Source organism: Palaemon carinicauda, chromosome 41, assembly GCF_036898095.1.
Source record: "Palaemon carinicauda isolate YSFRI2023 chromosome 41, ASM3689809v2, whole genome shotgun sequence".
In the NCBI taxonomy this organism is placed as follows: domain Eukaryota; kingdom Metazoa; phylum Arthropoda; class Malacostraca; order Decapoda; family Palaemonidae; genus Palaemon; species Palaemon carinicauda.
In genome coordinates, this window is record NC_090765.1 from 28,637,416 (window position 1) to 28,660,164 (window position 22,749).

Consider the following 22,749-nt stretch of genomic DNA (forward strand, 5'->3'; position numbering starts at 1 on the left):
TCGCCACCACTGACAAGCAGACTACCTGTCACCTCACATAAGAAGGCACAGTCAGCAAGAAGCAATCTCAAACACTTGACGACAGGAACGTTCCACCTGAGAACCCCCGTTGTAGTCATGACTAAGACTGTAGGATCCTGGATCCTGGTTTCTATGGCCACGCAGCACTCCCACCCGACAAAATGATTCTGAAAGGATGAAATCACATTCTACACAAAAAGTCTCAAGAACCACCATGGAGTCTAAAAAGCAACAACGGCTATTAGGCCTGTCGGCTACTTCTACGTAAGAGTACAAGAGGTTCTCACTGGACAAGTAATCAATTACTTGCTTTACTCAAAAGGCTGTTTCACTGGTCCTAGTAAGCATGGAAACCCTGTGCCCTGCCAGACCTAACAGATGCTTTTCATATACAGTCTTATGGAAGGAAAATTATGAATTATGCTGTACAGCCTATTTCACATAAAATGTCAATTCCATAAATTGAAGCTCTTATAAAACCAAAAAATACCCATTCTTGAATTTTTTTGCATGTCTAACATGAGCTTGTAGTAAGACCAGGAGCTGTATATTGAAAGCTCTAGAACCTAGAGTAGCCATACTTCTTGGTTCTCATCTTGAAACAATTTGTAACTTCTCATGTCAACTTGATTGTTGGCTGCACGATATATAGCAATTCTCCTAGATATTTGAGTGAAAGTAATAAGATACAAAGGTTGGAGATTCCAGGAAGCCTCGTCTAACCAGAGAAGCCCAATTTGATAAAAAAGGAGCTACTGAATAGCAAGAAATCATTACATAAAGCAGCGATAAAAGGCTCAGATGTAAACGTTCCGGAACTATTGTATCGTCAGTTGCATGGAAACGTTCCACGGCCACTTGCATTAGGAAGTCAATTCAACGTTTGCTTAGCAAGAGAAAGAGCGAAAAACTAAATGAACACAGCTGGAATGTAGTTTCTTCATAATCAATGGAGGACTGGCAAACCCTAATTGTTCCAAAGGAAGAGAAAAGAACATTAGGAGAATCTATGAAAACTTTTATCGAATGTTCAAAGACTGCAAGATAAAACAAAAGAGAATGGTCCCGTTTTCTTTCATTTGATTGTCATCAGCTGACTAACTACCTTCCTGAAAGGAAAAATTAATACACAAACAAAAGCCCATGCAAAAGACTCTATGCTTAATGAGAGAGAAGAAATAGGTAAGAAAATGAAAGATAAAACTCCCGATGAGAGAGAGAGAGAGAGAGAGAGAGAGAGAGAGAGAGAGAGAGAGAGAGAGAGAGAGAGAGAGAGAGCTCCCAAACACTTCTCTTAAGGTTTGCCACCAAGATTCGGCTCAAGAACAAATGTTCCCATAAACATACAATACTGTATGTGAACACTTGATCTAGTAAGCATAAAAGCTGGCTATCGAACTAGGGAACCATAAACGACCAACAGCCAGTTGTCGCTTCAGCTACAAGGCAACTGTCACCAAGCGGAAGAGTAGGAGACACCTCAAGCATATGGAATGAGCGCCTGGTCAGCCTCCTGGTTTGGCGTACAAAGACGTCGGGAGAGAAAGACGAAGCAGCACAATCATTCCCAATGTTTTGACCCCAAAGAATGAAGACTACTAACTGTCGCTGTCTCATGCGCCTGCTGACTATGAGAAACAGGAACAAAAATTAGTTGGCAACGTACCCAGAAGGTAGTAATACACATATTGAGTGTTTGCCCTCTGAAAATCTACTGCTGATACTGAACGTCAGACTGATAAAATCATTCAACCGTGTTAGGCGACTTGAACGGAGGACCTATAACAAACTCCAGCCAAGGTCACAAACACCGACTGGTAGACTACCTGTCACCTCACAGGAGACAGGCTGTTGCCAAAATGAGAGGGGACGGGTAGTATGTGATTCAAACAACTGATTAAGCACCTAAAGGCAGACAAAATCTCTCAATGTTAATCGGCTTTGAGTTACGGCAAATGTCACCCAAGGTCTCCAACACACACCAAGAACATCTGAGCGTCTAGACCGAACGAATCTCACAGTGTTAAATGACTTGGAATTACAGCATACACCACCCCAGGTTGCCAACACAGGACCGAAAACGTCTGAGCACCTAGCCTGACGGAATCTTGCAGCATTAAAGGATTTAGAGCTATAGTACATGCCACCTAACATTAGCATTCATAATGAAGGTGAATTCTAACTTTCCTGTCAATGAATACTTAGCAGTATACGTGAAATATCTGTTGAAAACATTCGCAAGCTGGCGTGGTGAAGGATAGAACCTATGTCATAGAGGATCCCAAATGCACTCGACCACAGCAATTATAGAAAAAACAACAAGCAATTGAAGGGGGGAAGGGTAGGGGAAAGAGAAAGTCCGAACACCCAACACTAACTAGAAAGTCCATTGACAAAATTCCTCATTAACCGTGTCCTTTTAATTTAGCTTCGATAACCTTTCCTGCTATAATGATCTATGATTATTGAACTATGTAACCCTTCATTTTCAGCCAAGAGCAACACAATTTGGTAGGGGAAGAAAGATTAAAAACCTTACCTCTGCATTGGAACATTTTCATAACATTCCTTACAACTCATGCAAGTCCTGCAGCTGTCTTCTGACAGAATTGGAAGTGGAAGCATCAGTAATGGTTGACAACTCCAAATTAGATGGGTTGCACAAATAAAGACTACCAGATTAACGGTAATCAAACAAGATTAAAAAAAAGTACCATTAACACAGGAATCAGCATAAAAAACACACCAAAACACACAAATGCTTACAAAAGCTATGGCAATAATCCGTTGAAAAGACTCATGGAGCGATGGTTGTTATTCAATCGTCCCTCAAAGCAAACTACCAAAAGAATAGTTTTGACTCTTATTCCAGCCATCACTGTTACCAACGGCAGGACAGAATAGGAGGTAACAGGATTGCCAATCTGGTAAAAATTTGGGTTGGTTAATAGGATTCAGGGCTAGATAAATTATCCTAGGATAATGTTTATTAACATTTAATTTAAAGGTATCAGGTTTGTATAGCAAGGGAATATAAAAATTACTTTTAAAATTGGTTATTTTATTCTTATTTATATACAAAATCTTTCATCCTTTAAAATAGGGAGACTCACTCATTAGTGGGAGGAAGTCACCTGAAATCAAACTGAAAGGTTCTATTCTTCCCTAGACATGTCATCCTTCTTTGCCTTATACAGGAGCAAGAAACGTGACTCTAACAAACTCCGAAACAAGTACTGGCTTAAAAGGAAGCTATTACTAGGACCAAAAAGAAAAACTTCTCTCTCTAACAGGATGTAAATGGCAACAGCTTTGTCAAATCAGGAACATCAAGAAAAATGTTTGGTGAGGCACTGACCCATCCTACCTTTTCCAGGATGATGGAGAAGTTGCTTTTTGGCAGATGTAGTCAGCAAGATAGGTTCTCAATCATGTAACGCACCATCATCAAATATTTGACCAGCATGTAATGGTTATGGCTGCTGCACCTCCTTGAGAGAGAAACACATTGAAAGGTAGAAGAGCCAGTCATTCTACCTCTCCAAGAATTTTGCTGAATGTGTTACCTTAGAAGAGATGCATACTAAATTCAGCGAGGGAACTGGGAGTGCTACACAACTACTGAGCATCCAAGGAAAACGGGTCCTCTGTAACATTAACACTGACATTATAAATTCCTGATGCCCACGTAACGCATCCTGACATAACGTTCGTAACGCCCGTTTTTCAAATTAGTAGTTTTCCACTGAGAAGCATGGAAAGATACCTCACTCTGCAAAAGACAGTGCCACATAGCATCAACAACGCAAATAAAAACCCTCCGCTACTTATAGGGGTGACTTACTCTTAGGAAGGAGGAGTCCTCACCAACTGGTATTGGCTATGACCCAAGGTTCTCTACTTCCATCTGAAATTAATAGTAGTAGGAACCCTACCCTCGCTAAAATAAAGTGCCGGTATAGGGTAATGCAATGATAGAGGCCTGCAAAAGCATGAGTGTGAGAGCAACTAGCAATGTAAGTCGCGAGAACCCGAAGGTTCAATGCGATGGAGGCCCGAAGGTCTTACAGTGCCACGAGAGCCCTAAGGTTCAACCTGACGAGAGCCCGAAGGCTTATGATCACGCTAGCCTGATGGGTGATCGTCACAAGACCTTGACGGGTCAATGTGAGCAGAACCCGCATGTTCGAAAAGATGTTTCCTCAAGCAAGAGGAGGAGAATGTCTGGGATGGAAAGGGGTCACAAATCCTTCCACCCTACAAACCTCCGAAGAAGAAGGTAAAGCTGACTCCGCCCAAGGGGGAGACTGCTCCAGCTCGAGATCTACCTCCCACGAAGGGAAGATTTGTTCCCAAGGAGAACTTTGCTTAAGGCAGTGCTCTAACTATGGCTCAGGAGGAGAAATGTAACATGACCGCCGATGCCCAGTGGTGGTCTTCTCTCGCGAACAAGAGGTGTGTTCCCCAAAATGGGAAACCTGCCTCGAAGTATGCTCTGCCACCACCCTTGGTGGATCAGCAACATCTTCAGCGTCGGACACAGACTCGAGGTCTGACCGATGGGCTGCAGCACCTACACCCACAGAAAGAGGGTCAACCTCTGTGTAGGAAGGAGAAGAATGCCTTTTCTCCACTCCTAACTGAAGAAGTTAAAAAAGAACCTCCTTCAAAAGGGGACCATCAATGCCCAGCAATGACCAAAAAGATAAGATGTCGGTAAACGAGCAGGCGCTCCCTGAGGGAAGGGACGAAGCTGACTCGCTAGGGGAGTCAAAGCCGTCACCTAACCTGCAGGGTTGACTTGAAGTAACCAAGCCTGCGCTGCTACTTGGCCGTTCCCCGGAAGGTCCTGGTGGAGGAGCAGTTTCAGAAAGAGGTTGGGGGATAGAAGAAGCAACTCGTAATTTCTTCGACTTTGAGGAAGACCTCAAAGGGGAAGAGTAGCGCTTAGCCTTCTTCTTCTTCCAGCGCCCGAACCTCTTCCATAGGAAGGCAGACCACTCCCTACACTGATAACACGTGTCCTCCTAGAACATAGATGGCCTCAGCAAGCTGGGCACAGCAGGTAGGGGTCTGTCTCAACGGAAGACCTAAAGGTACTGCAAGTGTGGCTCTCAAGACCAGGATAAGTATGTATACCAGGACTCCAGTCACACGCACAATCTGAAAAGAGAAAAAGAGAAAGATTAGTCAAGGCAAGTTAAATGCGGGAGACAGCGACATTATGTCCGCACTCTACAGAGCCAAGAAGCTAAGTGGTTACTCAGCCGAGAGTTGTGAGTGTGCGGAGTAGCCGAGTTACCCCACCCCCACCCGTTAACGAGCGGAGGGGTAGTTATCCCTCACTAAAATTATCTTGGCTCGTCTTTCAGCTACGCCGAAAGTAATACCCCTATAAATAGCTGTGGGTTTGTATTTGTGCTGGAACAAACTTTCATTAAGGAGATCAACCACTATGAGGGTGCCTGATGTTGTTAGGTAAGAATCTTTCAGAAATTTCTCTAGGACTGTCAGTCTTTCTACACAAATTGTAATGCAAAGTTATAAGAGATGCACTTACTAAACAGTTTTCATAACCATTCTTTCAATTTTTTACAACAAACATTGATTAGAGCTCAACTTCCTGGAAGCATTGACAACATGTACTTTGCCATGTACTACAGGGTCAAAAAGATTTTTGAATTGGTAAATTTCATTAAAGTGAGGATCAAGCAGTCAAACCAGAATACCGAATGGAGAGAGGCCTTATCCATAAAATCAAAAGATGAGAAGAATAGGCCTTCTACCATCATTCTTTTCAGTTGATGATTGGCAGTCAAGGAACAGACTAATGGGTTAACCTGTAAATAAGTAGCTTCACTGTCACCTTTCTCTGGGCAGTCAGAGGAAGAAGTAAAAATTTCTTCAGGTTTGTATGGTTAGAAAAAAATGATTATCTTTAAATTGTGTGAACTGTTCTTCCATCAATACAAACCTTCATCCTTTAATATAGGAGACTCACTAGTTGGTAGGAGGATGTCCCAGTGGGTATGTTGTGGGTACAGCAAGAATAGATAACTCCAGAAACTTTCTAATTAGCTTATCATATGGGATGTATATCTTGTTAGAACCAGGAACAGTAACTTTTAGTGAGAAACTTAGAACTGGGTCACATTAAAACCTTATCTCCCTTCTTGAAGGGTAATAGTGTCAGAAGTGTCATTCTCCACAGGCAAATATAGGAAAATATGCTTAAATAAACTATGCCCATCCTCCCCTATGTTAAAGGAGAAGATGGAGTAGTTGCACCTTATCAGGCTGAATCTGCTTGAATGGAATAACCATTAACCTGTTAAGCGTTCCCCCTGGACCAGGTTGCCGCTAACGTACCGTCATGCTTTTTTTGCCCTGAGCGGTCATTTCACTAATGATAATTTTTCAAAGTTAATATTTCTTTATGCTTATAATTCGTATTTATAGTTAAGAGTAGGGATATTAATTAAATGGTAGAGTAAAAAAAAACAATTAATATCACTATTATTTCATTTCAAATGGCAACATAATACTGAATATTCTAATGGGTTCATTTTATCTTCAATCGTAAATCTTACCCTTGGATAAGCAACGAAAGCAAAGGAATACACACACACACACACACACTCTCACACTCTCTCTCTCTCCATAGTTTTCAAATATGTTCGTCATACATTTGTACATTAGTTATCCACACACACACACTCTCTCTCTCTCTCTCTCTCTCTCTCTCTCTCTCTCTCTCTCTCTCTCGCTCTCGCTCTCGCTCTCGCTCTCGCTCTCTCTCTCTCTCTCTCTCTCTCTCTCTCTCTCTCTCTCTCTCTCTCTCTCTCTCTCTCTCTCTCTGTGCGTTTCCTTTCCTATATAGTTTTGTGAAATCTTGTTGTCCAGTCATTCGGTAATGAGAAGTCATTGTCGCTTTCGGCATCGAAAGAAAACTTTGTTTCTTCAATATACTCATCACTGGAGGATTCAGAACTAGTGCTCTCATTATCAAACAGGTTATCATTATCAAATTCCTCAACAAGAATATCATTTATTTCATCTAAAGAAATAACCTTCCTCTTTAGACCGTTCATTACAAAAGGAACAACAAACAACCACTGAACGCCCGAAGCGCACTGATAGGAAACCAGTTTTCTAACATCAAGCTACCTTCAGAAAAATAGTTGCCAGACATCATATAAGTTTCTATTTACAGCCCCCATAAGCTGAGAGTGTTGCCAAGTGGTGATCCTATACTTACTATACGAGTAAACGTAATATCACGAGACTGACGGCTTGAAAAAGGCAATTAAAGTCATGAACGGAATATGCAGTTGAAGGCGGTACCGACTAGATCGTGGTGAACGGTTTAACACGTGGGTGACGCTTAACAGGTTAAATACATTATCACCACCAAACCTTCGATCAAGCAAATATTGGAGTGACTGCTACACTGCCTAAAAGGGGGGGGGGGTAGAGAAGTCAATCTTTGCACATTTCATTTTGCCCTTTTGTCAAGATATTGCCTTAAACAGGATGCTTTTCAGTTCTGAGAGGATTCCAGGAGAAAAATCCAATTACAAAAGCAGCCACCATAGTACCCAAGGAAAACATATCTAAAGGACTTTTAGGCAATGTTCCATAGATAAAAGGTGATGTTGGTCTATTATCTTCAGACCCCTGTATTTAACAGCTGAAAAATCCTGTCCTAAAAGAAAATGAAGAGAGAATACCTCTCAAATCATGAACTCTCCCCCAAGCTGCAAACTCATTCCCTTCATAAGGGTGGGTGTGGTATCTCACACCTGTCATTCCCTAACTCCCTTGTTATGTTTGAAATGCTGAATCTTCTACATAAAAGACTTGGGTTTTATTTGAATAGAAACACAGAACTATTTACAGGATTGATAATTGTGAAATATGACTAAAACTAAAATGTATTAACTGTTAGCTCTGATGTATCTTGAAAGTCCAAGTGTAAGCTACACTATTGGGACTTTGTAAACTATCAAATTTTGCCACTTATCAGAAAGCAAGACACCCAAATTATCTACACAAATTAAGGGACGACTGTTGAGTAATCTATATTATAAGATGTTTAATTATTAATGATACACTGTCAATCACTAACGTACTAACCTGCCTACAAGTAAAAAATCGTAGTCGCCATCCAAGTTCTGTTAACTTCTGGCAGTCATACATGGTCTGTATTTGTTCTGATACCTATGAAAAGAAAAGTCAAGAAAAAAGTGAACATTAACAAAATACAAAATACAACAACAGCAATGTTCTTATTTGAAAAAAAAATAATCCTAATCAAGAAAAACATACCTGAGAAAAAAACTAACTTTTCATAAATCTCCTGTTGGTTTGTGATTAAGGTTAAATACATGTGAACTTGCACTCATCATTTTAGCATATATTATAAAATATAGATTAAAAAAAATTTTTATGACTAGTTATCTAAGAAGCCACGAAAAGGAAAACCTGTTATAAGTACAAGACGTATTTCATGCATCTACTGTAATTTATAACAATTATTCAATGGCTCAGTTTCTAGAAATTTTAAAATAAAATAAAGTTATAATAACTTTCCTCTAATATGCCATAATGTGAACAGTGACAGAGTGAAGAACTAGTAAAATTAAGGGAATAAGCCTAAACTATAGTACATGCATGGCTTCCTATTCCTATTCCTAGCCTTCCAAACTTGAACAAACCTGAAAAATAAAACCTATAGATGCCACATAATTAATACATAAACATTGTTATTACTTTACAGTACTACTGCACATGCAAAGAAGCCACCACAGTTGGAAAAGCATTATATAAGGAAGTACAGGCCAATGTCCAGTAATTTTTTATTCTTTTCACTTAAATTTGTTAAAGCAATACAGTACTTCTCTTTCATTATATATCTCCCCCTTGTTTTAATGACTATACATGACAAATTCGTAGATAATTTGTATTTTTCCTAACTATACAAATCTTAGCTATTTAATAGGTATTAATTTCAGCGTAGCTGAAATGACGAGTCGTTAAAATTTAGCAAGGGTTAACTACCCTTACGGCTAGTTAGCGGGGATAGGGGAGGGTAGCTTGCTACCGCCACACCCCCCTCACACACCTGTGATTGAGCTCAATTTGCTTGGAGGTAGGACTTTAAGGGGGATAGGGCTGGCAGGCAAGTTTGTTTAAATAGCTAAGGTTTGTATAGTTAGGAAAAATACAGTACAAATTATCTACAAATTTGTCATTTGTTCCATAACTGGAATTCAAACCACACTATTTAATAGGGGTGACTCACCCATTAGGTAGGGTGGTCGTCCCTGCCAATCTGGGTTTTGGCTCTATCCGGGGGCTCCTTATCTGAGTATGTCAGTACTCAAAAATAAGGAGTCCCTGCACCTCGCTAAAACCTTGCTACGCAAAGTCCGTGGCCTACGCAAGCTGTGTGATGAGGTATATAGAGGTATGACCGTCCAGGTAAAGTTATTCGAGTTCTTTAAAAGGAAAAACTGTGTAACCAGGACTTTCCCAATACCACCTCGTCAGGGTATGGGGATGCAACAGTATTAGTCTCAATACTAGGTACACAAGGGAGCATGATTTACATGCAGTGGTTTAAGGTCAGCTGTGCAGAGAACCTAGGATGCTGCTTTCCTCAAGAGAGGGGAGGATAAAGAAAAGAATAAGAGCCAGTCAAACCTTTTCATTCACGCAGACTACAACTGGGTAACAATGCCCTCAACCTTCTGCTACTTGTCCAATAAGGAGCTTGAGGTCTGAACCAGCTGTTGTGCAGCCACCACAGGACCGATTAAGAACGTATTGAGTCTCCTGTGGGTCACGTTTTGAAGGTAGTGGGATGTGAATGTGGTCTGATGTTTCCACACCCCAGCTTGAGGAATCTGCGTCACTGAGAAGTTTCTCTTGAATGCCAGGGACTTAGCTACGCCCCTGACATCATGAGCTCTGGGGCGACATGAAGGAGGAGGGTCTGGATCCAGACATGGTCTATGACCTTGCGAATCCATGCTGAGATGGTGTTTTTGGTGACCCTCCTCTTGGTCCTTCCTGTGCTGAAGAATAGTGCAGGCACACGGGGACGGGCTACGGCTGTTCTCTTAAGATACAGCCTCAAACTCCTCACTGGGCATAGTAAGAGATGGTCTGGGTCATTTGTTAAAGAACGGAGACTAGAAATCCGGAAGGAGTCGAATCGTGGATCCGCTACTCCTGGGTTGTGAGTCTTAGCAATAAACACAGGGACGAAGCTGAACGTTACCTCTCCTCATCCCTTTGAATGGGCGATGTCGTATGAGAGACCATGAAGTTCACTGACTAGTTTGGCCGAAGCCAAATACTAGCAGGAATACCGTCTTCCAAGTCAGGTGGCGATCAGTTGCCTGGCATAATGGTTTATAAGGAGGTCTCTTAAGAGACCTGAGAACTCAAACCACGTTCCATGGGGGAGGTCTCACTTCTGACTGAGGACAAGTAAGTTCATAACTCCGTATGAGTAAGGAAAGTTCTAGCGATGAAGAAATGTCCATTCCTTTCAGTCTAAAGGCGAGGCTTAAAGCTGAGCGATAGCCTTTTACTGCCGAGACTGACAGGCATATTTCTTCGCACAAATACACGAGAAACTCCACTATTGCTGAATAGCGGCATCGAGAGGAGAGATACCCCTTCCACGACACCAACCACAGAAGACTTTCCACTTTGCCTGGTAAACTGATGCTGATGACTTTCGCAGGTATGCAGACATCCTAGTCGCAACTTGTTGCGAAAATCCTCTCTCAGAGAGGAGATGCTGGATAGTCTCCAGGCGTGAAGTCGTAGCGAAGCTACGGCTTTGTGGAATATGTTGGCATGTGGTTGTTTGACTAGATTGTGTCGTGGAGGGAGTTCTCTTGGAAGCTCCGTTAGGAGTTGCAGAAGGTCCGGGAACCATTCTGCGTGATGCCATAGCGGAGCTATGAGGGTCATTGAAAGATTGACCGATGTTCTGGTCTTGTTGAGTACCCTCCTTATCAGACAGAACGGGGGAAAGGCGTAAACGTCAATGTTGTCCCACCATTGTTGGAAAGCATCTTGCCAGAGAGCCTTGGGGTTTGGGACTGGCGAACAATACAGCAGGAGCCTGAAGTTCAGGGCCACTGCGAAGAGGTCCACAGTCAGAGAACCCCACCAAGTCAGGACTTTGTTGGCTACTAGATGATCCAAAGACCATTCGGTACTCACTATCTGAGATGCTTTGCTCAGGTTGTCGGCGAGCACATTCCTTTTGCCCAAAATGAAGCGTGCCAATAGTGGTATCGAGTGGATTTCGGCCCATCTCAGTATCTTTACAGCTAGATGGGATAGATGCTGCGAAAAAGTACCTCCTTGCTTGTTGATGTAAGCCACTACTGTGGTGTTATTGCTCATCACCACCATTGAATGGCCTGCCAGGAACTGTTGGAACTGTTGAAGGCCCAGAAGGACGGGCTTCATCTCTAGGAGATTTATGTGGAGGTACTCTTCTGACTCTGACCAGAGGCCTGAGGTCGTGTGGTGCAGCACGTGGACCCCACACCATTTTTTTGAAGCGTCTGAGAACAGCATCAAATCTGGGGGGAGGATGAGAAGATCCACTCCATTTCGTAGGTTCTTGTTTGCCACCCACCACTCGAGGTCCGTCAGTTCTGCTGATCCCATGGGGATCTGGATGTCCGGGGAATCGCGAGTCTGATTTCACCAGGACTTGAGTCGCCAATGGAGGGATCTCATCCTGAGGCGACCATTGGGGACTAGACGGGCCAGTGATGAAAGGTGACCGAGGAGACGTAACCACATTTGGGCTGGAAGTTCTTCTCGTGTGAGAAAAGGTCTTGCGACCTTTTTCAGCCTTGTTATCTTGTCGTCTGATGGGAAGGCTTTGTGGTGATTGGTGTCTATAATCATGCCTAGGCATACCATTCTCTGTGAAGGAAGCAGGGATGACTTCTCGAGATTTACCATGATCCCCAGATCTTGACAAAGTCTCAGAAGTTTGTCTCAGTGTTGAAGAAGGGTTAACACCGAGTTCCCAAGGATTGGCCAGATTTTAGGTGCTGTGGAAAGACCGAAGCACAGTACCTTGAACTGGTACTTTCTGTTGTCAAGGCTGAATCTTAAGTACTTCCTTGAAGACGGATGGACTGGGATCTGGAAGTACGCGTCCTTTAGGTCCAGTGTATACATGAAGTCTTGAGGTTTTACCACTAGTCTGACTGTATCTGCCGCCTCTATGCTGAACGGAGTTTGTTTGACAAACATGTTCAGGGCTGAGAGGTCGATGACTGGTCTCCAGCCTCCAGACGCCTTTCTTACAAGAAAGTCAACTGAAGAAGCCTGGGGACCTGTTGAGGACCTCTTGGACAGTGCCCTTCTTCAACAGGGTCTGGACTTCTGCCCGAGGGGCCCCTAGTTGCTTCCACCTGTATGAGCAACTTCGTAGGCATTCCCCACTGGTGGAAACGTAGGGGGAGTGCCTATCCTAACGTTTGCAGCCTCGGCTGCTCCCTCTAGGATTCTTTCCTCCCCTGAAGGACTTTTTGCCTGGATGAAACCGCATGAGACACCTGACACAACAACGTCGACAAGGGCCAGGGGATCTACCTCTGACGGCGACAATGATTGCTTAACAGAAGCACCCATGTGGATGAACTGCAGCAAGGCTTCCTTGGACCCGTAAGCCCCAAGGAAAACCAAATCTGTAAGAGGGGAGTTGGTGACAAGGCATCACCCGGGGGGAGAGGTGGGGCTGATTCGCTAGGGGAAGCAACATCATCTCTCGAGACCCGGGGTTGGTCGATAATAACTTGGTCTACACTACTACTCAATGGTCTTTCGTAAGAGACCCAATGAGTAGGAGCTTCGGAGGAGGGTTGGGCGATGGAAGAAGAGGCCTTGGGTTTTTCTTCATTCAATGAAACCTTTGAAGGAGAAATATCCCGTTTGGACTTCTTCTTCCGCCGTCGTGCAAACCTCTCCCACTGGGAGGATGACCACTCCCTACACTCACTACACTTATTAACACTATCACACCGTTGACCTCTGCAGGCAGGACAAAGGGTGTGAGGATTAGTCTCCACCGCCGACATATGTGTCGCACAAGGGCGGCCGGAGAGTCCAGGGCAAGTGGGCATGGTCGCAGAAGTCAACTTCACACACACACACACACACACACACAGACTATGAGAAAAGAAAAACAAAAGTCGTTAATGGCTGCCAATATTCGGCAAGGATGAAGAGCAGCAACGTCCATTCACTATCCGAGCCGAATCACAGGTGTGTGAGGGGGAGCGGTAGCAAGTTACCCTCCCTAACCCCCGCTAACTAGCGGTGTGGGTAGTTAACCCACGTTAAAAATTAATGACTCGTCCTTTAAGAAAGTAATACTGTACCCCTATTAAATAGCGTGGTTTGTATTCCAGTTACGGAACAAATTTACTTTTAGAATAGAATAAAAAATAACAGACTGATAAAATTATATGCAGAAAAGTATGATAAAATTATTTATGAGGATAAGTATGTTTTCAAGTTATGAGCATAAAAAGATTTTTAATGCAATTTTAGTTTTCCCCTTCAAAATATTCAAGTAATAATATCAAAATCACCCTATGTGGCTTAATTCTAAAGGGGTTATATATTCCATCTGTGTCACTGCTGATTCTTGCATTATGGCTCCTGGTTCCCGTCCCCCTAAGAAGGTGAATCAGTCGATGCTGTACTTGGTATGCCATAACACACTGGAGTTAGATTCTCTTTCTTCCTTTACATGTTAAATGAAGACATCTGTTACTGGTATGTTTATTGTTTTTGACATGTTTATTGGAATCATAAATAAGGCAAAGCACTTATAAAAACGTGCAGAATGACTAAGTTCACGAGAGTAGACAAAGGAATATAATCATTCATGTATTAATGTGGAAACTCAACTCAAGTGATATGCGTCGTAATTTTGTGAAGGTTGGTAATTCTCAGACGTTAACTATCATGGGTATATAAAATTGCCATATAAATTATGTATCTGTCAGACTTACAAATGCAGATGACATAGTTAGGATGATATCAAGGAGAGAAAAAAAAAGAGCTATATCTCCTCTATTTATCCAGATGATTAAATAAAATTTCTTGAGGTGTTATACAAAATGCTTTTCTCAACATACACCAAGTAACTCATTTTTCAAAGTCTGAAAAAAATATTCATGAAAAATCTGATGGTCCCCATAATTAATACCTATAAGCCTCAGTTAACTGGGCCATATTGAACTAAAGTCATAAAAATAATACTGTATAACTATAAGAATTCTTCATGTAAGAACACACTTACGTCAGAACAAGAGTGAAGATGCCTCAGAAATCCCATTTCATCATCCTGATCTTCTGATACCAATGGGAGACAAGACTCAGAAACTGGAAGATTTGTCGAATTCTTTGAGCTTTTTGACGATTTTCTGGCAGCTAACCATAGGAGAGGGGAGTGAACTGGAATTATGCTGTCATTATGGCTTGGATATATGGTATTATTCAAGGCGTATTCAAGTGACGTTGAATCCTCATATTCTACAAGTATCATCGCCTGCAGAAAAATAGAATGAAATATAAGTTTAGAGAAAGTATCCTTATATACACATAAATAAAGTAATACCATAATAAAATAAATACTGGTAATACGCCTAAGATTACTGCACGGTGAAATTTACGGGGATGAAGTTGAGCCCTAATAAAGCTTAAAGTATGTTGCAGGTGGATCAAGGCCAGTGGCTCCTCAAAATCCAGATCTCTGCATTGTTAATGTTTCTTTAACGCTATAAGACTTAAAATTTTAGGTGTGATTCATGACTGCAAATTTACTTTTGAGAACACATTTGGCTGTTTCTTCAATTGCACAAAAATAGGCTTACTAGAAATTCTTAAGATTTCTACAGCATACTCTGAAGTGTTTTAATTCTTTCATTCTACCCAGTTCTAAGTATTGCTCTCCTGTCTGGTCTCCAGGTGCTGACTCTCATCTTAATTTGTTGGACAAGTATAAGTACTGTACTTGCCTTCTATTAAATTTCATATTCCTGATCTAGAAGATAATCTCTGACACTTGTGTAGTTAGTTCCTTATGCATGTTGCTTAAGTTCTTGAGTTAAAAGCCTCTCAAGTTTTTTACTTGTATATTCAGCTCATAACTCCCAAAACCCTACTCTATACGGTCTTCAGTCAGCTGATCTTGCTAACACAAGTGAGCTAGCCTATAAATATATAAAAAATATTATTATTATTAAAGGGATGGTGATTTCCCAGCCAAATAAATCAAACTTGACTCCTAAAGAGCTGCCCTAAATAAATTTGGGTGATAAAATATATTTACTATATAAAATATTATTCATACAAAATAAGTATGGTAAATAGATATTAAAATCTTTTCTCCTTAACCTGTGCTTTCAAAAAAAAAAAAAATCTTAAAAACCGAAAAATACTCAAAATCGGATGAATTGTCGTGAGATAAAGTATTCTGACCAAAACATAAATCTCTAGGTGTTTTAAAACTATACATTCAGGAAATATATGTTGGATGGTTAAAATAGTGTCACAATCACTGCACTTGGGAACAGTTTCGTAAGGTGTGCACATTTAAAAAGCCAGCGGTCCATTTTTAACGAATACGCAATCTGCCTAAAATTATCTCCATCCTTCTATCCCTCCAACATGAAGATTACCATAGAGAAATGACTGGTTTTATACAACATATTTACACATTTACCACTTCATGGCGATCGCTCGCGAGTTTTTGGAATCTGTCGGGCCGTCGGAGACGTCAGTTATTTATATATTCACCGGCTAAGTTTAATATTTAAAATCTTGGTTTTCCTCATGGCCGACCGACGAGGACCGTCTACAAGACTCAAGAAATCTCCCTGGGCAGAGGCAGGAACTCCCAAGCCGAGAACTTCTCCCATCTCGTACCAGATACTGGATCTAGATGCTAATCTAGCTGGAGGAAACATGAAGGCCGCTTTTCCTTGGTCGTTTTTGGACTCCATCTAGTCTCCCATCAATCTAAGAGCTCTCTTAGAGGACCGTGACAAGACCATCTTGGTAAAACGAGATTTCCTCGACGACTTCTCAAGAGTGAATTATGAAGGTGGCGAACATGGAGCAACGGGTACAAAAGATTCTGGAAATTCCTCATTAAAAACCTTCATGAGTTTTTCAGATCTACTGAAGGACGAATCGAGCGAGAGTCTTCTTCTTCTGATACCTCCTCAAACAACTCAACAGGAGAAAGGTGATCATCAATGTCTTCCTCTGACAAAGCCCCAACGGGAGCAACGACATTGTGTTTAGGATCCATCTCATGAAGTTCCTGACTTCTGACAGCAAGAGATCCTGGATCATCATATCTGTCGCCTTGTAGATCTAACGCTTGACGGTCAGCGAAACGCTCGCGATCAAAGCGCTTGGAACTAACGTGTTCCTGATCATGACATCTGATATTACCAGTGTCATCGCGAAGTGCGAGGTTCTCATCCTCATAGTCATGACTCACTTCTTGACTACCAGCAACACGGAAAGATGTTCGCCGCTCGGTGTCTCGTTCTGTATAACGCTTGACGTCGCGTCCTGACTGACACTTAGCGCCGCATACCGTTTGACGCTAGACGTCCTGCCTGGCTGCTTGCCGCCCAACGTCGTGTCCTGGAGAACGCTCAATATCGCGTCTTGTAGGACGTTCGACGTCCTGTTTTGCAGGACGTTCGATGTCTCGTTTAGCAGGACGCTCGACGTTACGTTTTGCTGGACGCTCGAGATCACGTCCTGAATGACGTTCACCTTCACGCTTAGAAGAACGCTCGACGCCTCGCTCTACGGGATGCTCAACGTTACGTCTAGCTGGACACTCGACGTCACTCTTTGCTGAACGCTCGAGATCACGTCCTGAAGGACGTTCAACGCTATGTCTAGAAGGACGTTCAACGCCATGTCTAGAAGGACGTTCGGTGCCTCGTTACAAAGGACGCTCAACATCACGAATAACAGAACACTTAATGTCACATTTAGCTGGACGTTCGGGAACACGTCCTAGAGGACGTTCAACGTCGCGTTGAGAAGAACGCTCGGCGTCTCGCTCTGAAGGACGCTCGACGTGGTAGGAGGATTGACATTCAATGTCACGTCTGGCTGCCTGACGCCTGGCGCCACGATGGGTTGCCTGACGTTCGAGAACAAGATGATGACCACTTTCCTTATGAGGAACAGTGTCACGACATTTCAAAGGTGAGACGAAAAGACATCCGTCGTCAAGAGCCTCTCGACTGATAGCCTTACACCACTTGGCGTCCAGAAGAGAAGCTTCCTGACGTTCAGGATCCAGGCCTGCTACTCTTTTACCGTCCGTAGCTTGGTAACTCTGCATGAATGATGAGAGCCTCTGTTGCATCTCTTGAAGCATATTAAAGTTCGGATCAACTCGTTGCGATATCGGGGATGTCACGTCTTTCACAAAATCGCTCTCCCCACCGCTCATAGAGTCCAGATGGTGATAACCAGTCTGACGACTGCGGGGGAGCATGAACCGAGGTCAAGCCCGGTTCTGACAACTGATCAGCAAGTGAAAGATTCTTGACAGAATCTGACATCCTAGCAGGACGTTTAGCAGGAGAGCTCTCAACGGAAGACGGAAACCGCTCCGGACTGCTCCAATGGCTACGACCAGGAGCTTGCGCTGTGCTAATAGGATGCTGGTTGACTTTATCAAAGGTCCTCTTGAGAGGTCTAGAAGCTAGACGCCAGCCTCTTTTAGGTACTGCGTCATCCGAAAACGACGAAACCAACTTAACCTCACCTTTCCTATGGTGAGGGCGAACGTCCTGTGAAACGTCAACAGGTACGTTCGAGGGGACGTTTGCTCGGGAGCTAAAGCCTCTCATCTCCTTTTGCCGTTCGACATTCCTTCTCCCAGGGGTTGGGGAGCTTGGAAGAGGTCTAAGACTAGGAGAACAAAAGGCCCGAGCAGGCGCACCCTACAGTGCACTAAATAACTTCACTGCACTTCTAGCACCGTCACCCTTTAACTGCTTCACATCAGACATAAGTTGCGTCCTGTCTGCCGCGAGCGATTCAACCTTAGCGCCCAGCGCTTGAATCGCCACCATCATATCTTTAAGCATAGGCTCATTAGCAGTAACAATAGTGGGATCAGAAACTACCACTAAAGGGGAAGGATTAGGTTCAGTGACACGGGAAGAGGAAAAGTCTTTTGAAGAACGAGAAGAACTTCGTCTCAATCTATCTCTTTGTGGTTTACGCCTATAGCGATCAAACTCTAGTCATTCATTCTCAGATAACAGAATGCACTCATCACACCGATCACCCAACTCACATTCTTCCTCTGCATTTAACGCTAAGCGAATGGGGATCAAGAGAGCCCATAGCCATTCGGGTCTTACACCCACTCACACACCTCCTAAAAGTTATGGGGGGGGGTGGCCATTTTAAACATTTTTATGAGAGAAATCAACAAGCAAGGATCAAAATATCAAAATCAAAAAGTAATCCAAGAATATCCAAAAGCAAAATCAAACAAGCGTGAGTCAAAACCAAAGTATTGTACATCACCAAAGTAAACAGCAATAAATCAGGTAATTGTCCAGTAGAATATCCAACGATGTCGCCGCTAGCGACGGCAGGGAAGATCTGAGGAATCATGGAATGGTTCCAGGTTCCTCGCTAGGGGTGCACTCGTGGTACACCTGGCTATCCAATCGGCAATTGCCGCGAGTTTTGAATTTTCTGCTGTGACGTCAGGGACGTAAGCTATATATATAACTACCGGGCAAGTTATATGTTTAAAATAAAAATTTTATACTCTACTGTAAAGTACTGTATATTTATCACTCTTGTACTTACCCTTGTTCCAGAGCCAGCTTTGGTTCTGTAATGGAACATATTTTTGACTGATCCAAACTCGGAGCAAACTTGGTATAAATCAGACGCTGACTTAACGTCAGCCACCTCCACCAGCATTGAACACCGAGCTTCATTTCGACGTTTGCTGACAAGTGCATCAAATGGCACAAAGGCATCCCCTGCCAAAAGAAAAAAATTTAAAAAACACCTGTTGAAAATGTCACTTCATGGTACACAATTGACAAAATATGACAAATTTGTAAATAATTTGTATTTATCCAAACATCCAAACCTGGAGCTATTCATAGGCCAATCTGAAAGAGGAAACAAGAACAATTTTTAGCTAGAGGTAACCGCCCAACCCGCTAACTAGCGGGTGGGGGCAGGGGTAGACCTGCTAACCAGCTCACTCAAATACTTGGGTTGAGTAACCACTTTGCTTTAAGGCAAGACTTCTTGAGGGATAGGGCTGACAGGCCAATTTGTATAAATAGCTCCAGGTTTGTATGTTAGGAAAACTACAAATTACTTGCAAATCTGTCATTTGTTCCATCACAAATACAAACCCTCTGCTATTTATAAGGGGATGACTTACCTCTTAGGTGATAAAAGTCCTCACCAACTAGTTTTGGCATTTGACCTGGGGTTCCCTCTTCTTCGATATGGATCAGAGGTAATAGGAAACGTACCGTGGCTAAAAACAGTGGTGCTATACACCTTTAGCGGCCTGGATAAGCTGTGCATTCGTGATACCAAAAATGCGGCTGGTATAATAATAGGATTTTGAGCCATAGGAATCTGAGAGTACTGAGACTTTACCCAATAGCCACCCCCATAGGGGTATTGGGGATGCAACAAGTATTATTTCTATACTTAGGATATATAAGTGAAATGAATCTTACCCGCAGAGAGGTGAGGTCAGCTGTGCCGAGGACCATGGTACTGCGTTCCCCAGTGGGGGAGAAGGTGAGAGGAAGAAAGAGGTCAGTCATTCTTTATCATTCACCGAGGACTAACCCAGATAACCTCAGCCTACAACCCTCTGCTACTTGTCCATCAAGGAGCTTGAGGTGTTTTAGACCACTTGTTGTGCAGCCACCACAGGACCAGTGGCGAACATATCCATGTTCCTGTGGGTCACATCTTGCAGGTAGTGGGTGGTGAAGGTCGTCTGATGCTTCCACACGCCTGCTTGCAGTACTGTACCTGCGCTACAGAGTAGTTTTTCTTGAATGCCAGGGACATTGCACAGCCAGACGTCATGCGCTCTGGGTTGTTTTTGATGAGGATGGCCCGAATTGAGTGCAAAGTCAATGACCCTACAGATCCAAGAGGAAATACTGTAGTATTTTTCTTGACCCTCCTCGTGTTGACAAACAGGGCTGTCACATGAGGTCGAGCTGCTGCTCCATGACGTTTGGGTGACGTCTTGCTATGTAGAATACAGTAGATGATGTAATAATGACATAATCTATGTTTTTGACATACAAACGAACAAACGAGGGCTCAATTTGAAGAGGAATTTGAGAGAATTATGAAATCGAGACTTAGTTTTTTCAGGTGGGTCAAATTTGATTTTGATTTTTAAACCACTTCTAGACCCAACGCCGCTTAGATACTGTATATATACATATCAAATGATACCTTGCACTTCCCTCTTTTTAGTATGAGTACTTGAATTTGATAACTTGCTGGAAGGCTATTGTATAGAATTACCGAATATCAACTATTTAGTTGCAAAAAAAATAAAACCCATTTTAGAAGAAAATAAAGTTTTTCTGTATAAAACCACATTACTTTATTAGTAAAGCTTTGTCCCGATTTTTTTCTATATTACCAATTTAGCAGATCAGAGTGGATGCGGTAATAAGTACTACGCACTCAATCTAAAGTTACTCATCAAAACCGTTGGAACCTAGATGTATGTCTACTTTTGGCTCCAGAGCCTTTAAATATGTGCCCCCGAGACTATATAATAAGCTCCCACGAAATATTCAAATGATTGAAGACATTAAGGCTTTCAAGAGGAAACTGAAGACTCTCTTATCTTAACAGTCATACAACAGTGACGAGGTAGTAGGTTGGCCAGGGCACCAGCCACCCGTTGAGATACTACCGCTAGAGAGTTATGGGGTCTTTTGACTGGCCAGACAGTACTACATTGGATCCTCCTCTCTGGTTACGGTTCATTTTCCCTTTGCCTACATACACACTGAATAGTCTGGCATATTCTTTACATATTCTCCTCTATCCTCATACACCTGACAACACAGATTACCAAACAATTCTTCATCACCCAAGGGGTTACTGCACTGTAATTGTTCAGTGGCCACTTTCCTCTTGGTAAGGGTAGAAGAGACTCTTTAGCTATGGTAAGCAGCTCTTCTAGGAGAAGGACACTCCAAAATCAAACCACTGTTCTCTAGTCTTGGGTAGTGCCATAGCCTCTGTACCATGGCCTTTCACTGTCTTGGGTTAGAGTTCTCTTGCTTGAGGGTACACTCGAGCACACTTTCCTATCTTATTTCTCTTCCTCTTGTTTTGTTAAAGTTTTTATAGTTTAAATAGGAGATATTTATTGTTGTTACTATTCTTAGAATATTTCATTTTCCTTTTTTCCTTTCCTCACTGAGCTATTTTCCCTGTTGGAGCCCCTGGGCTTATAGCATACTGCTTTTCCAACTAGGGTTGTAGCTTAGTAAGTAATAATAATAATAATAATAATAATTTAACAGTAAATGAATACGCGATATGAAACGTTAAATACTCTGTACGAACAAGGTAAAACAACAGCGGAGGTCCTGTAAAGAGTGGGATTCCCCTTCTGTATGGGACCGAAAAAGCAGACATCAAGGTAAGTAAATTAAGTAACCTAACAAACATTAGAGAAGGAATTCATCTGCAACTTGGTCGGGCCTTCCACCTAGAACTACCGTTTTCCAACGTCCCATTCCCATAAGATATAACTTATATCAACCTTGCGGCGTCAATGACCTTAGATGACAGGATGCCTGAAAACTTTAAATCATTCATTCATTATATCAACCTTAACGTACGGCTAACCCAATTCAACTTGGGCCGCACAGTCTTAGCTATTCAGCGGTATAAGCCCGGCATTAGGGTGATTCTTAACAAGCAACAAGAAGCCGATAGGTTACAAAAAAATAAATTACCAGTTGAAAAATATGAGCGCAGCTTATAAGATGATCGTCGTAGATAATGGTTTCGCGTGAGACTCCATAAAAGTTTCAGATTTCCATTCATTTTCCGGCCTGTGTTGTTATTCAGTTCCCTAAGAAACTGATTACCGAATGACGGCCGTAGAGAAAAACATGAGGGAGTGTGTTTAAAGGAACTGTTCTCTATCTTATATTTCCTTATAAGTATAACATGGCCGGTTTTATGTTTATTATGGTTTTCGTAATAAGAAAAATAATCAGAATATCATCAAAATCTAATTTCTATCTTTTATTCCTAAAATTTTTATTCTACGTACTTCAATTAAATCTAATTTTAAAAGGTAATAGTAACGCAGCCAGATAGTACTTGATACTGTTCGTGAGCTCATTTGAACGCAGGGTTGCCAGATTATTTCGACTGGATTATCGTACATGAGCCTTAAAATTATCGTTTTTCAACCAAAATTATCGTACACAGTTTCAATATAATTATTAAGGAGTTTATGATTGACTTATTTCTAAATATTTGAGTATAATTGTTTAATTAAACACACACACCACACATTTGTATATACCTAAGGTATGTATCGTACATCGTACTGGACCTAAAATAATCGTA

General features: G+C 42.2%; 1 protein-coding gene across 1 annotated transcript in view; it reads right to left on the reverse strand.

Annotated features, from left to right (window-relative positions):
- Positions 1–22,306, reverse strand: part of LOC137632481 (poly(A) RNA polymerase, mitochondrial-like) — a 109,897-nt gene extending 87,591 nt beyond the window's left edge. Inside the window, exons 1-4 of the mRNA XM_068364433.1 lie at positions 22,125–22,306; positions 18,952–19,130; positions 14,381–14,629; positions 8,158–8,241 (exon numbers count right to left, since the gene is read on the reverse strand). Coding sequence (XP_068220534.1) covers positions 8,158–8,241; positions 14,381–14,629; positions 18,952–19,130; positions 22,125–22,215 — 603 coding nt within the window. The 5' untranslated portion in view covers positions 22,216–22,306. The remainder of the gene's footprint in view (positions 1–8,157; positions 8,242–14,380; positions 14,630–18,951; positions 19,131–22,124) is intronic.
- Between the last annotated feature and the right edge of the window lie 443 nt (positions 22,307–22,749).